The sequence below is a fragment of the Lutjanus erythropterus genome, chromosome 11 (assembly GCF_056507025.1).
Source record: "Lutjanus erythropterus isolate fLutEry1 chromosome 11, fLutEry1.hap2, whole genome shotgun sequence".
NCBI lineage: Eukaryota > Metazoa > Chordata > Actinopteri > Lutjaniformes > Lutjanidae > Lutjanus > Lutjanus erythropterus.
In genome coordinates this window covers 5,398,530-5,413,156 of record NC_139327.1, presented here as the reverse complement: position 1 = coordinate 5,413,156, position 14,627 = coordinate 5,398,530, and the positions used below count along the sequence as shown (strand labels likewise).

The 14,627-nt window shown below is 38.5% G+C and overlaps 2 protein-coding genes across 2 annotated transcripts; one reads left to right on the top strand and one right to left on the bottom strand.

Moving 5' to 3' along the window:
- Positions 1-258: 258 nt before the first annotated feature.
- LOC146318580 (cytoskeleton-associated protein 2) lies at positions 259-5,174 on the bottom strand. The gene is made up of 6 exons (XM_084730777.1): positions 5,043-5,174; positions 4,121-4,923; positions 2,476-2,806; positions 2,326-2,386; positions 923-1,199; positions 259-810 (listed from the first exon to the last, which is right to left on the bottom strand). Exons 1-6 carry the CDS (start codon positions 5,079-5,081, stop codon positions 546-548), a joined length of 1,776 nt encoding a protein of 591 aa, XP_084586903.1. The 5' UTR covers positions 5,082-5,174; the 3' UTR covers positions 259-545.
- Positions 5,175-8,768: 3,594 nt separating this feature from the next.
- On the top strand, positions 8,769-13,457 carry thap12a (THAP domain containing 12a). The gene is made up of 5 exons (XM_084730687.1): positions 8,769-8,959; positions 10,839-10,956; positions 11,167-11,265; positions 11,357-11,393; positions 11,512-13,457. The coding sequence occupies exons 1-5, from the start codon at positions 8,874-8,876 to the stop codon at positions 13,326-13,328; spliced, it is 2,157 nt and encodes a 718-aa protein (XP_084586813.1). The 5' UTR covers positions 8,769-8,873; the 3' UTR covers positions 13,329-13,457.
- Positions 13,458-14,627: the final 1,170 nt, after the last annotated feature.

Genomic DNA, 14,627 nt, shown 5'->3' with positions numbered 1-14,627 from the left:
CTCAACCCTTTCTGTGGATGTCGGATGAATAAAAAAAAAAAGCAGAAATCTAATTTTTCACAAGGGCGGCAACAGGAAATTGTGGCATCATTGATTTCAGATTTTTTTAATACTTAACCACACTTGTATTTCAAGACTTTTGACATGTTTTAAATGACATATTTTAAAGTGCTGCACTTTGTGTAGATCCAGGGTGAGCTGCATGATAAAGATGCATTTGAGACTCAGGTCTAGAAATCAAGTGTCAGAGCATATATGTTTAAAATAAGGCAATATTCTTTTATTGCAGTGCATTTTAAAGTACATGTCAACTTTAGTATATATGACTAATAATGTTAGTGTAAAGTCTATGATACATTCAGAACAGGAATAGTTTTTCCACCCCATAAAGAATATAAGTTTAATTGACAATTAAAATTCTTTCAGATACATTCTGATTAGTAAAACCATTTAAAGAGGATTTTAAAAGTGTCCATTACCTCCAGTCCTGTACATCTTTTTTTTTTAAAAAAACAGCACATATACATATATATAGACAGATCTCCTCACAGTCTGGTCTGATCTGGCAGATCATCCAGAAGTGCAGGATTTTTTCGATAGATGTAGGCGTTTGGATCGTCGTCCAGCTTCACCAGCTCGGCCAGCGATGACACGCAGGGGTCGTGATCGACCAGCATGCTCGGCAGGCGCGAAGATTTGCGCTGGATGCGGCTGGAGCGGCGCACTGGCGTCAGAAACTTCAGGTCTTTGATGTTGCTCTTTCTCCTGGTCGCACTCGTGCTGACTTCGTCTTCGATTGTCCTCTTGACACTGAGACAAGAAGTTAAAAATACTGTTAACAAGTTAAAAAAAAATGACTATCTGTATTTAATTCATGGTTTATTAAGGAGAAAAGCTACTGTTGGACAGGTGATGGACTCACCTTTGCAGGTAAGGAGTGGTCTTCACACTGTACTTTACTACTGAAGCATCCTCCATCTGTGGTGTCATCTCTGTCACACAATCATCATCACTTTCTGCATCATCTTCATCCTGGTCATCACTTTCTTCTCCCTCATACTTCACTTGCTCAACCTTCAGCTGCTCACTAACATCCTGAGGCGTTTCGTTCTTCAGATCCTCTTTTTCACATTCCTCCTTTGCTTTGCTGTCCTCCACATCTTCAACATCTGTGCACACATCTGTCACCTGGAACAGTTCTAATGGAAACAAAGATGATAAGAATGTTGCTGTTGATTTGAGTGCAGAGATTTCTGTTTACACCAACTGCAAATGAATTAAGGAATGAACAATACTAGTATATTTAAAAAAGAAAACAAAAAACACCCACACACACTCAATACCTCTTGATACCAAAAGAAAAAAATTCAGAGTCATAAAAAAAGGATCATTTGTTCCTTTTTTGATTTTTTTTAAATAACCTGCTGGTACAGAAAAGGCTACTTTGTTACATTGTGTAGTTTTGCTGCAACCCAAATTTCAGGCAGGATTATATTAGTAACACAAAATAAAGACTGAACTAAACTGAAGGTCTTGAATGAGCATTTGCATCTTTTCTTTTTACAGCCTTGGTACTTCTGCAGCAGCAAAATGTATTTCAGTCTCTTAAAAAAGAAAAAAAGATCCATCAAAAACTAATGCTAGTTTAAATGTACACTATATCTGGAATATTTTCACCTCTTTACTTGCCACCAGACTCAAACAGCTGTTATATAAACCAGATTTTTCCTCTCTTGCTCAACCAGACCTCTTTTGCAAAATCTGGAATTTTACCTTGCAGAACACAGGAGTTGCTCATCTTCCACTGCCTCGACCAGTTAGTTCGTTTGTGTCATTGTGTGACTTTGGTTCCTTAAAAGGTTAGTTTGGATTCACCAAATTCACACAGTAACACAAACAATCTAACCAACTGAGGCAGCGGTAGACCTGTAACTCCTGCTCTGTGAGCTAAAATTCACCAATAGAGTTAGAGTTTGGTTGGGAGGCTAAAATACATTTTGCTGCTGCATTCTGAGCAGTACACTCACTATAGATGACACACAACTCAACTTTAAATAATCCAAACTACCCTTTTAATATTTTGTGAAAGCATCAGCAGTCATCACTACAATATTGCAATTTTGATAAAGGTATTTGGTTGATAGGATGACAACCGTTTCACCCAGTTTATGCTTTGCTAAGGTGCTGCATGCATACAGTAAACCAAACTCATTAAAAGAAAACACACCACGTTAGATCTGTGCAGTATCACACTTCATAGACAGTTGTATCTGGTAAAAAATGGTGATATTTGATTTTATCTACTCTAGAGACAGGTGAACTTACCATCGTTGCATTTTGAGGGTGTTGCCATGGCCTCCAAAGCATCACACAGGTTCACAACAATCTGTCAAAATAACAACAAAGAGATTATGCTTCATCACTGTGGAAGGTAATATTTTTAAGAACATCAGCAGAAATTGCCTGCTTCCTTACATCATCCACTCTTTCCTGTGGTTCAACAGGCAGATCTGCGTCTGAGTTTTCGAGCAGGTCTAGAGTGGTGTTCATGATAGCTGAGGTTTGGCTCTGTGTCGGCAGGTCTGCTTCCTGGGTCTCTGCACACTGAGCAGCAGCTGGAGAGTCTGGCTTGTATGCCTCCACACTGGGTTCAGGTGCAGGGTTGCCCTGTGCAGCTGGCTGAGGCTGTGGCTCGAGTTCAGCTTGAGGTTTTGCAGAGATTTTGGTTTGTGAGGGTGCTGTTGTTGTCATGGCTGGTCTCTTCAAAGTCTTGCCCTTGGAAGCTAGCCACTCCGCAAGTTTCGCTCTGCAACGGAAACACAAAAACAGTTTTGTAACATTTTTAATGAAGTGTGGTCACAATACTGAACTTCACTACAATACTAATCTAGACAAAAAGAAAAAAACAGTACTTGATACCTCCTTCAATACTACTGCAAACAGAAAAGTAAAGTTTTGTCATCACTTTGTCCTTTTTTTTTTTTTGAATAAATTAACAACCTGAACACCGTGCTGGTAGACTGAACACTTGTTGTTAGGGGTGCAACTAACGATTATTTATCATTGATTAAGCTGTCAATTATTAATTAATTAAAAATGCTGATTGCTGTTTTCCGATGTCCAAGATGACGTCCTCAAATGTCTTGTTTTGTTCAAAACACAGACATTCAGTTTACTGTCATGGAGGACTAAATAAACCACAATATATCAAAGAATTGACATTTTTAATAAAAAAAAAAAGACTCAAAACAATAAATCAATTATCAAAACAGTTGCCAATTAATTTAATAATAGATTAATCATTGTAGCTCTACTTGTTTTGCTGTAAGCAAAGTTTCAGTGGGAGCATGAAGGCTGGATTGAAGTCTTTGTGATCACTGTTTAAAGCTTTGGTACTTACATAATATAAAATCTCAGCACTGTATTGTTTTTAAACATGTGGTATTGAAAAACTATCAATATTTTGATACTTTTTCCAACATTATTTCACATGCTGAAAAATAAATTTAAATTTTACTGAAAACACAATATGCTCTACTGCAATTTTCACATCAGAGGGTGAAATATTTGTTAAAACTGTGTAAAAATATTTTAAACTAGGTGTGGTAGGACTGCAACTAACAATTATATTAATATTGAATTAATTATTTAATAGTTATGTCAGAAAATGGTGAAAAATGTTGATTTTTGTTTCCCCAACACCAAAGGAGACGTCCTCAAATGTCTTTTTTGTCCCCCAACCCCAAAATATTCAGTTTACTGTAAGAGAAGAATAAAGAAACCAGAAAATGTTCACATTTAAGAAGCTGGAATTTTAACTTTTCCTCAGTTATCAAAATAGTTGGCGGTTGCTTTGATTATCAGTTGTTACAGCTCTAGATTACTGTGTGCAGTGTTGTCCAGGCCTACACATCATATTCTACAGACTTATGGAAACAATTTATTTAGAACAGACCTCCACAAAAATCTCACCATAATCAATTTCTCAATGAAAATGAGAATAACATTGTCAAAAATTAGTATTCCCTCAATTACTGCAAATTATGTAACAATAGGAACATCAGTCAAAAATAATCAATTAGATGTTTTTTCAAACTAAATACTTATAGAAATGTGTTACCTTCTCTCCTCTGCAGTGTCCACAGTGAATCTGTACTGGCTGGTGGTGCTTGAGACAGGAGGTTTGCTGACCTTCTTGTCCGTCACTGGGATCTTCGGCTTTGACTGGTTCTGACTTGCACTTCTCTTGGTGAAAGTCACATTAGTGTTTCTGACGGTGGTGCTGGTTAGCGTTGCAGGGATGGATCTGGCAGCAGGGCGGGCAGAACAGAATGCAGAAGGGGGGCGGCTGGTGACAGCGGGCTTGGGTGCCTGAGCAGGTCTGTCTGACCCTAACCTGGACCTTGTCTGCGCGGGTTTGTGTGGAAGATCACTGACTGATTTGCACCTCATTTTTGCCACATTTCCAACCTTTTGGCTCTCTGTTTTAGGTGCCACTGGTTTAGGATCCACCCCGTTAATGCTGGAGCTTGACTTCCAAATGGATCCGATTTTTGACTGGACAATCTTGCCTTTGTACATGCCGGGAGCAGGTTTTGATGGTGGCACAGCAGCTGGTGGCTTTGGGGCTTCTACAGCTATCTTTTTGTCTTTCACAGCCTGTTCAGTGAGAAAGGCCTTGCTATGCGTTTGTCGTTGTCTGACATCAGTAGCAGCAGCTCTTTGCACAGTCTTGACCTTTTTCAGAGCTTCACCAGACGGTGGCCTCCTGTCCACCTGTTTGGCCTTGGCTTGAAGGGGACCATTCTTTGCCACGGTTTCCTCTTTTTTGTTGCTTTTCAGTTGGAAGGGAGCAGCAGTCGTTTTGTCTCTTTTGATAAAGGACTTGCTTCCTTGTGTTGGCTGAGCATTTTCCTTGTTTCCCTAATACAGTGAAAACAAGAACATCAGTTAGGCTGAATTTGGGCTCAAAATCCTTGAAAAGAACTTAGTCAGAAATCAACACAATAGGACAAGTATTTCATATTATAAGAGTAACTTACTTTATTGTGTTTCCGCCTTGAAACTGCAACGTTTTCCATGGTGAAGCTGCAACCAGGTTAAAGCAATACAGATTTCTGGAGGGCAAACAAAGCAACACATACAAGTATGATGCCAGTGAATCATTAGTACAGGCTATATCAGGGGTCTTCAAAGTCTGAAAATGTGGGCATCCCCTCAGAAGAAGCTAGGCAAAGGTCTCCCCATTGGTTTAGCTCACTTCCTAGATGTCTATGTCTATTGCTGTTGTAACAATACATCAGCCTCTGATCTATACATCCATTTAATGTTCAACAATCCAATAATATTGATGTAAAGTGAAAATATTGAGTCTTTTTTTCTGAGTTGACATAAATGTAACTAAATGCATTTAGTGGACACATGATTATCATCAGAGGCTGCTGAACTGATTCTAAATGTATTGTGGCACAATTTGTGATATCGCAAAATATTGTACTGTTGTCCAAAGAGTCCCTATATTATCATTTCATGATGAAACTAGTGATTTATAGCCCTACTTCAGACTAAACCAAATACATAAAGAAGATCTGTACAAAGGCATTTATTAGTTTGTCTCTGGAGAGGTGGGAAAAAATCCACAATACTGTATTTCTGAACCATTTCTTTAACCAAATCACACACATTTAGACTATTTGTGATCAAATGTAATAATTAGCTTTTTCCCTTCATTTCCATTCACTGCGTCTCCTCTAGAAATGTTTGGATTCCCCCTAGGGACACCCACTCCCACTGTGAAAACATCTGATTTACATATTATAGCATGCTAGAATTAAAGACATGCAACAGAAATTAAGGTCTGTGGATTATCTTGAGTAACTGGATCATGATTTTTGGAAAGAGACACTGGTTTTGAATTTTTAAAATGTATTTTTGGTGCTTGAAGCAACACTTGGACTTGCACTAAAGGCCAGGGCAAAAATATATAATATATCTCGCGAGAGTGATAATATTAACCCAAACCATGACAGTTCCAACCCTAACCAAGTGTTTTTCGTCCATAAACCTACCCAGATCTTAGCCACAGCATTGTTAAATTATAAAACGTTTAGTTTTTTTTTAACAGTACGGACAATGAAGAAAAACGCGTACAAACCTAGACATGACCGTATATTTACACCTAACGTTAACTTATAGTTTGTGGGAGTTTGGGTGGCAGCATTTCGTAAACTATCACAGTGTCGAAACTTAATGATAAAACTTTCACTACATGAACTGGCAATTTACATGTACGTTTATTTTGCGGTCTGAGAAAATAAACAGTATTATAAGTATTTGGTCACGTTATGTTTATCAAAAGCATGAATATTAGCACGTATTAGCTTAAATGAAGTGGCGTGGCGTAAGGTAAACGTTAGCTCACATGAAAAGCGAAGAAACGTTAACCTAGTTCTGAGACGTTGACTGTACATTTGGCCGTACTTTCTGCTCTCGTGCACCGACTGTATCGACATATATATTTAAATTAAAACTAAGTTAGAAAATAAATCCTAACTTACCGTGCTGTTGTCTTTTGTTGCACAATGCGAGGAGAAAGCCCCTGCAGCAGCACAACTCCGAAGCAAAACACGTCGTTGCTCTCCCTGCGCAAACGCCATTCGATTTGAGTTGGCGCCGCTGTGCTGCAATTGGCCAGGCTAGTCTCGCGAGATATCAAAGTCAACCAATAGGGTGTCTCAAAACTGAGAGCGAGAGTTGAAGAAGACTAGCTCCATTCTTTCTTCCCAGTGATTTTCTCAACCCCCCTGTTTGAATGTTTAAACCCAAATAGGATTCCACTTATACCGGTCCATGTAAACAGCTACACGCCCAGCACATGACAGCGATGACAGCATCTGTGAAATCACTGATTCAAACAGCTGTGACAGCCAATAAGTAGCTCTGTACACAATTCTTTTCAGAGAAAATGCTGATGCTGAGTGGACTGAACTAAGATATGAAGTATCACAATAAGTATATTCACTGAACTTTTCAAAGACAGAATTGTATCCAGAGGCAAATTTTTCTGGAGATTTCAAATTGAGAACATTACTTGAAAAATGGATTAGCTTTTACCCTATAAACAAACCATTGCATCCCAAACAAAGCTAAGGAAGTACTTCAAAATATTACATAAAACATACCCTGATGATTGTCTAATGGCTAGGTTTACATTCATTGATGTTTCCTGTACCTTTTGTAAACACAATGTAGTGAGAGAGAAAAAAAGACACTCAGCCATTTTTTGATTGTGATATCACAAGAATTCTGCACAGATCTGGAGTCCCTTCATTACTCAATATGCATAGTTGTTCATTCATAAACAGAAAATTTATAAATCACTTCGTTCATATGTATTTGTCATTTAAATTTGATTGAAATTTCTTCTCTCTATATACAATATGTATGTTATCATATTGTTGTCAGTTGTGAGCAGTAATCATCAGGGAAATGAGGTTAGCAAAAGCAATGTTCAGGAAACATTACATATTTACATGATACTTAATATAATAATAATAATAATCATAATCATAATCATAATCATAATAACATGACTGTACACACTACATATGCACACCTCCACTGTCTTATAAGGTGAAGGGTTTAATGTGTGTTACGTAAACTGAACTGAACTTTGCAAAACTCACAACAATATGGCTTGAATATGTTTTAAATAATGCCATGGCATGTTTCCAACCTTTGGGGTTTGAAAAGACTGCTGAGGATTATGGGAAAAAGTTAAGCGCGGGGTTTGGTGCACGTTGTTAAATGCATCAAGCTCAATAAAATTGTTTCAACAACGGAGCGAATTCGCCTTCAAAATAAAATCAAAATGACGATCAAAAACAAAAGTATATGCTATATTATTTATCTTATGCCTTTAGGAACAAGTGTACTTAGAATAGAGTGACAAAACAAACAACAGGGATGCTATGGATTTGTTAGGTGCATAGCATATATACTATTATTTTCAGTGTCGGTGAGGCTACATTGGGGGAAATGTAGTTCACTTAACTAGAGTTGCTTTTAAAAAGTACTTAAAACTACTTCGTAAAATAAGAAAGTGGTATGAAATAATATGTATAACAAAATATAATGCAAAAAAGTCACATGCCAGCAAAATTGCCCCTCTATTGATAAAACAAAAAAAAAATTAAATACTATTCATAGGAAAGTGCAAGCAATGCCAGCTGAATACAATATCCATCAGACAGGGCATATGCTATTGTAACTGACTTTAATATACTCAAGTTTGGTTTTGAAAATTAGATGAAACATTAGATTCAAGCTATTTTGCATATGCCCTTTTGCACAGAGCCGAAGTGTGAGGTGGTGGTAGCTGCCTGGACATGCCCAGAGGTGGGACTGGTCAGACAATTACAATAAAAAAAGCAATGCAAAATCTAACTCTGAAAACATTTATTTCATTTTATGGCCCAACAGTGGTTGTACTTTCAGTTGCTAACTACTCAAAAAAAAGAAGTAATTAAACTACTTTATTTACTTTACTACTACTTCTTTATTAAACCTTATTTCTTTGCCACCTGTGCATAGCAAACATATTTACAAAACAAACAAACAAAAACACGTTATGAGACATTATGAGATAACTAAACTACCGTAGTTGAACTAACAGCAGGCTACTGCAAAATGTAGCCTAAGTACTAATTTGGCGGTCTTTAGTTACTCAAACACAATGTATTTTATTTTGAAGGCGAAAAACGGAAGTTGCCTTGCTGTCCAAGCTGGCTTGATAGCTAACGAGCGTTAGCAACACAGTTTTCTGTCCTTATTAGGATTTCACTGCAAAAACTAGTTTATGATATAAACCTAAGATGCAGAATCGCTGCGCTGTGCCAAATTGTACCAGCGATAAATCAGACCCACAGCCGCTCTTCAGGTTCCCGCAGGATCCAGAGAGGTAAATAATGCTAACACTGATGCTAGGAAGCTATCAAACTAACGTTACACGGAATAGTTTGTTTCTTATTTCGGTTTGTTAAACACGCCAAGGCGTGCGTTTTAACACATGGATAACGGTGGTTGAATTGCTGGACATTTATTTGGCCCTGTTGCACTTTCTGTGTTAAATATGTGTCAAAAATATAGCTAAGTGTCTGTTTACCCCTAAACACGCAAACTCAATTCAAAAGTTTGACAGGTTCACGTGCTCGTGTTTTTTGCTAAACATAAAACATTTGGCACACCAGAATACCTTTTATAGATTGTAAAAAAAATAAAATAAAAATTTGGCCGATGTTACAACGAGCAACATGTTGTGTAGCATGCAGTAAAGGTCTAGTTCCAACATTTGCAGCAGATGTAAACCTGGAATATTATATCTCAAAAGACAAATCCATTGACTTGAATAGCATTTTACAGTAGAAACTTCAACACGTTAAGAATAAAAGCACAGGTGAAGTGAACTTTTTTCACAGCAGCTGTGTTGATATGAAAACAGGGTAAACACAGGTGTAACCAATGATACTAATTAGGGTCCCACAGAGCCTTTCCAGTGAGCCAACATGCACAATAACAGCATGCTGACTCTGTTTGACCTGAATGGAACTGAACCTTAATTAGTATCATTGGTAACACCTGTGATCAGATTGTTATTTAGTGTCAGTATGGCTGCTGTGAAAAAAACAAAACAAAAAAACATTGCTAACGTTAAAAATAACTGCATTCCATGTAGGTGGTCACTGCCTTACTGGAACTCTTGATGGGACTTAGCCGTCATTAACAGATATTTTGATCAGTCAAAATGTGTGCTGTGAAAAGGGTATTTTATTCCCTGCAAAATCACTTTAGAAAAGAAAAACATTGAAAGTAACATAACTTGTTTTTATTATTATTAGCGTAGTGTAGTACTATAAGCATCAGTGTCCATCCATACTTTGCATATTTATTGCATCTTGGGAAGCATGCATTTGTAAATCAGACAAAAGAGAAGTATTTTATTTCTGCCTATTTGAACTGTTGTGCTGCATTACAACGTGTGCAACTGTCAACAAGTGCTGTGGTTTATAACTCATCATGTTACCATCACCTCAAACAACACATCATTATCCTACTGATCTTCAGCAGGGATGAGTATGATCAGCCAGTAATTTATAGGATTGTCTTAAAGATCTTATGCTGAGATTCTGAGTCATTGTTAGAAATAATTACAGATTGGAAAAGCAAGCTGCATGTTCTGTACTCTCTCCAGGATTTTGCAGGCTTTTGGGGGTATTGTTGCATCTTAAAATGCCTGATTTTGCAGCAACTTTTCTAAAAAAAAGAAAAAAAAAATGCAATGCATGTTGCAATGTTTTTAGGTGCTTTTTAATTGTGAGAGCCAGTAATTTTTTTTAAAAAGTTGCTATTTATTTATTTATTATAATTCACAGAGCATTGATAAATGTCAGTAACAATGACAAACCTTGGGTGCTTTTCAGTACTGTGACAAAGTAAAAAATGGATATAAAAAATTGTAAATAACAAGACACTGAGTCAGGTCCTTGTACATGTCTAACATTGCACGATGGGCTGCTATGATTGGTGGAACTTACAGGAAGCTCCAATAATTAGCCAAATTTGCAGAATACTTGTGGTGATTAGACAAAATTGCAAGGTTGTGCAGAATTCACAGGGATTGGTTGAATTTGTGTTAATTGTTGTGATCGCAACTTCCTAGAGGGACTGCTCGTGTATAGAGTGTTGAATTGATGTAGTGCTGAACCACAACTGAACTGCAAAGCCAAAATTACTATTGACATTTAAAGGTGTTTTCATTGTGGTATAATCTTTCTTTTCAGGTGTAAGAAATGGGTTGAAAAATGCCAGAGGCAAGATCTGATAGACAAATCATCAGACCAGCTGTACAGATACTACAGACTCTGTGGAAAACATTTTGAAACGTCTTTGATTCATAGGGTAAGTCAGTGTTGTTTTAAACTTGTGCATAATTTTGGACCCATTAATTAATAGTAATCTGCTGTAGTGCTGTAGTACCAAAGTGTAGTGCTTAGTGAATATGTAGGTGATGTAGGTTTTAATACAAATTTAATGCAAGTAATATTTAGGCTCAGTCTTGTTATGTTGTGTATTATGTAGTATTAAGTTTTGGCTGTATTTTGTTTTTAGGATACTCAGAGTGCAGTGTTGAAGGATGATGCCATACCAACTATCTTTGATGTGCCAAGCCAACCTCAGAATGGACAGGTGAAGCGCGGCAAAGAGACGGTGGGTAAATTAATTGTTTTAAAAAGTAAAAAGATCCGTTTTTTGTAGTTTTAATGAAATCACACTTTTCATTTGACAATGTTTTTTGCAGACCAAAGATGATGAAACTGAGAGAAGGGGGAGAAAAAGTAAGTAGAAATATCAACACACACACTTTTACCACTTTGACAATGAATCAAATGACTCCCAAATTTAAGATGAATGATTGATTTGATCTTTATCTTGCAATCTTTGTTTCCCTTTTAGAAATCAGAAAATCTCAAGGGGAGGCAGCTAAGGAAGATGTCCAGGAACCCCAAGAGGAGGACGAGTACAAAGAGTACCTAAAGTCATTATTTGAAGTTCTTGTACTGTTGGGAGAGCAAAGCATTCCTCTGACAGGGCCTGGTGATAATACACAGGATGGCCAAGGGTCAAGCACCTTTGAGGCATTGTTGGACTATCGCATGACTTACGGAGATGAAGTCCTTAAGAGGAGGTTCGATGCGAATAAGGAGTGCTGCTCTCCAGCTCAGCAGAATCAGTTGATCGAGGTGTTTGAGAAATGCATCCGCAGTAAGCTGGTGGAGGAAGTTAAACAAAACAGCTTTTTCTCTTTACTTACTGATGATTTGGTGAAGATCTCAGGAGAATGGTACCTCCCAGTCTTTCTCCGCTATGTGGACCAGTCTAACAGCCAGCAGGAGAGATTTGTTGGGTTCTTGTCCTTTGAGGGAGATGGAGACGCCTTAGCAGAGAAACTGCTGTCTGAAATAACGGACACATGGGGCTTGGATATGGAACAGTGTAGAGGTCAAGCACACTCCTGCTCTGGGATTCATTTTAGAAAAATAAAAACATTTGCTGCCAAGCTGATGGAGAAGTACCCAAAGGCAGTGCTTACACTAAGATCTACACGTACATTGAATGTGTCACTGGCAAATGGTATGGCGTTGTCAGGGGTTAAGCTTGTCATGTCCACCCTGAAGAAGATCGACTCATTTTTCGGTCAGTCGCATTTACTGCAGCTGGAGCTGGAGCATGCCATCTCCATTTTCTACCCAGACAAAGAGGAAAAAGCCAACGAACTGAAGGAGATCTGTCGAACCAGATGGACCAGACAACACGATGTGTTTGAGGTGACAGTGGAAATCCTGGAGGCATTACTACTCTGTGTGGACAGCGTTCATGACAACGAGGACATGAGGTGGAACGATCAAGTCACACACAATGCCTTGGAGATTTCAAAAGCACTGGCTGATTTTGAGTTTGTCATGGCGTTGGTTGTGCTAAAAAATGTTATGACGCTGACACGGGCATTTGGGAAGAATGTGCAGGGGAGTGCAATAGACGCCCACTTTGCTGCAGCCAGTGTAAAGGCTGTGTTGCATTCCCTGAAGGAAGTGGCCGACAACATTGACGTGTATCATGAGTTCTGGAACGATGAGGCCGTCACCCTGGCCGCTGCGATGGAGATCCCAGTCAAGGTTCCTCGCTCAGTCTTGAGAAAGTATCAGTCAGAATCTGGAGCCATTCGTACGGAGAGCTACTACAAGGAGCACCTGTCTGTTCCCGTGGTGGCTCACGTCACCCAAGAAATTAATGAGCTCTTCTGTGAGGACCACCTGAAGGCTCTGAGATGTCTGTCACTGGTCCCTGCTGTCATAGAGCAACACAAGTCCACTGAACCTGAGGAAGACAGCATGCAGCTGTATAAAAACGACATCCCCAATGCAGGAACGCTCTCTGCCGAGCTGCACTGTTGGTGGGTTAAATGGAGCAAAAGGGGCAAAGGTGAGACTTTGCCCACCAGTCTCCATGAAACGCTGCAGCTGGCCGATGTGAAGTTCTTCCCAAACATGCTCGCAGTTCTGAGACTGATCAGCATCCTGCCTACCTTGGCTCTGGAGGACAGCTCTGACGTGGCATACAAACGCTTCCAGATGTACATGGAGAACACACCTGACAAATTCAAGTCAAAAAGTCTTGCTCTTTTGAACATGAACTATGATGTTGGGTATGATCTGGATGCAGTAGTGGAAGTCTACATGAAGACATACCCGGAGACGAAGGAGGCGTCTTAGTCGGTTAGAATATGGTATGCTGTATTTCCACAACGTCACACAGCTCGACTTGATTCTGCTTGCTTTTGGTATTTCTGCTTTGTTTTCCATTGCAGATAAGCTAGTACTGTAACATAGGCAGAGCTGATTGTCATACATTACAGCCATTGGGAAACAACACTGGGTGCTTTGTTCTTGAGAACGTGCATCTTTTATTCACTGACAAAAACTGTAACGTACATTGTACATTTACTGCCACACTGTCAACTTCAGTGCTTTTCCTCTGCTGCATTCACAGCCACTCTGTGCTTCATCAACCACACATTCGCTACGCACACAAAAAGAGGCTTTGCTACTCTTATAGTGTTCTTGATACGTTTGCAGTTTAATAGACCACAGTGTTGTTTAGCGGGCTGCCATTTTTGATTAAATAAAAAATTGATGGTAGTTTGGCTGTTTAAAAATGCCATGTTTGTGCAAGACGTCCTGTGTTGCACAACCAATCAGTGGTCTGAAATGTTTTCATGTCACCTTTTAGCACCAGCTCAGCTCTCTTGGAACCTTGACAGAGATGATACCAAAAAAAAAAAAGAAGAAAAAGCAAGTTGAGTCAAGTCATACCGTGCCATGGAAATTTGGCTGTAGTTAAGCTTGCGGACAGATGAGCCACAGCTTTGCTAATCAGTTATGCAAACTTATCATGATGAGATAAGCATCCTCCTTTAGTTAGTTTTTTTTTTTTTTTTTTTTTTACTATCTCAACGTCAATCTGAGGTAGCATCTTTTTTGGGCTTTTTTAATTTTATTTTATGTTTTGTTGTTGTTATTGTTGTTGTTGTTGTTTTTAAGTAGAATAAGCTGGACTGCAGAGAGTCATTATGTGAGTAATGAATACCAGACAGTAATTTTGTTTGTCTTGTGCTTGCCCCTCATGCTGTTTTCATGTTATTGTTTTGGGGAGCCAGTACTGACCGCTGTAAGCTTCCCAGGGTGGATATGAGCCCTGATTCCAGCTACCAAAGTCCATTCCTTCAGTCCATTATTAAAATAAGTTGCATAGTGGGAGTCAACACTCATGTAAGCCTTGTTAAAGTGTTTTACTCTGTCATCCAATGTTCTGTTGACATTTGCTTTGGATAAGAAGAAAAGTTGACTATCTCTCCCTGAATGTGTTAATAAAGAGATAGTATCTTTGTTAAATAACATTTTGTGGTCATCATTCTAAATTTATTCTTATATTCTATTTATCTTAACCCTGTTCTGATACAAGCTCTGTTACAAACTCAATATACTAGGGCTGGGTATAGGTACTATAACTAT

Coding starts and splice junctions, on each gene's coding strand:
- LOC146318580 (XM_084730777.1), bottom strand. CDS start 5,081: ATGGAAAACGTTGCAGTTTCAAGGCGGAAACACAATAAA. Junction 2,807..4,120: donor GACACTGCAGAGGAGAGAAG/GTAACACATTTC, acceptor TTTCCGTTGCAG/AGCGAAACTTGCGGAGTGGC. Junction 811..922: donor ACCACTCCTTACCTGCAAAG/GTGAGTCCATCA, acceptor TTCTTGTCTCAG/TGTCAAGAGGACAATCGAAG.
- thap12a (XM_084730687.1), top strand. CDS start 8,874: ATGCAGAATCGCTGCGCTGTGCCAAATTGTACCAGCGATAAATCAGAC. Junction 11,266..11,356: donor TGAAGCGCGGCAAAGAGACG/GTGGGTAAATTA, acceptor TGTTTTTTGCAG/ACCAAAGATGATGAAACTGA. Junction 11,394..11,511: donor TGAGAGAAGGGGGAGAAAAA/GTAAGTAGAAAT, acceptor TTTCCCTTTTAG/AAATCAGAAAATCTCAAGGG.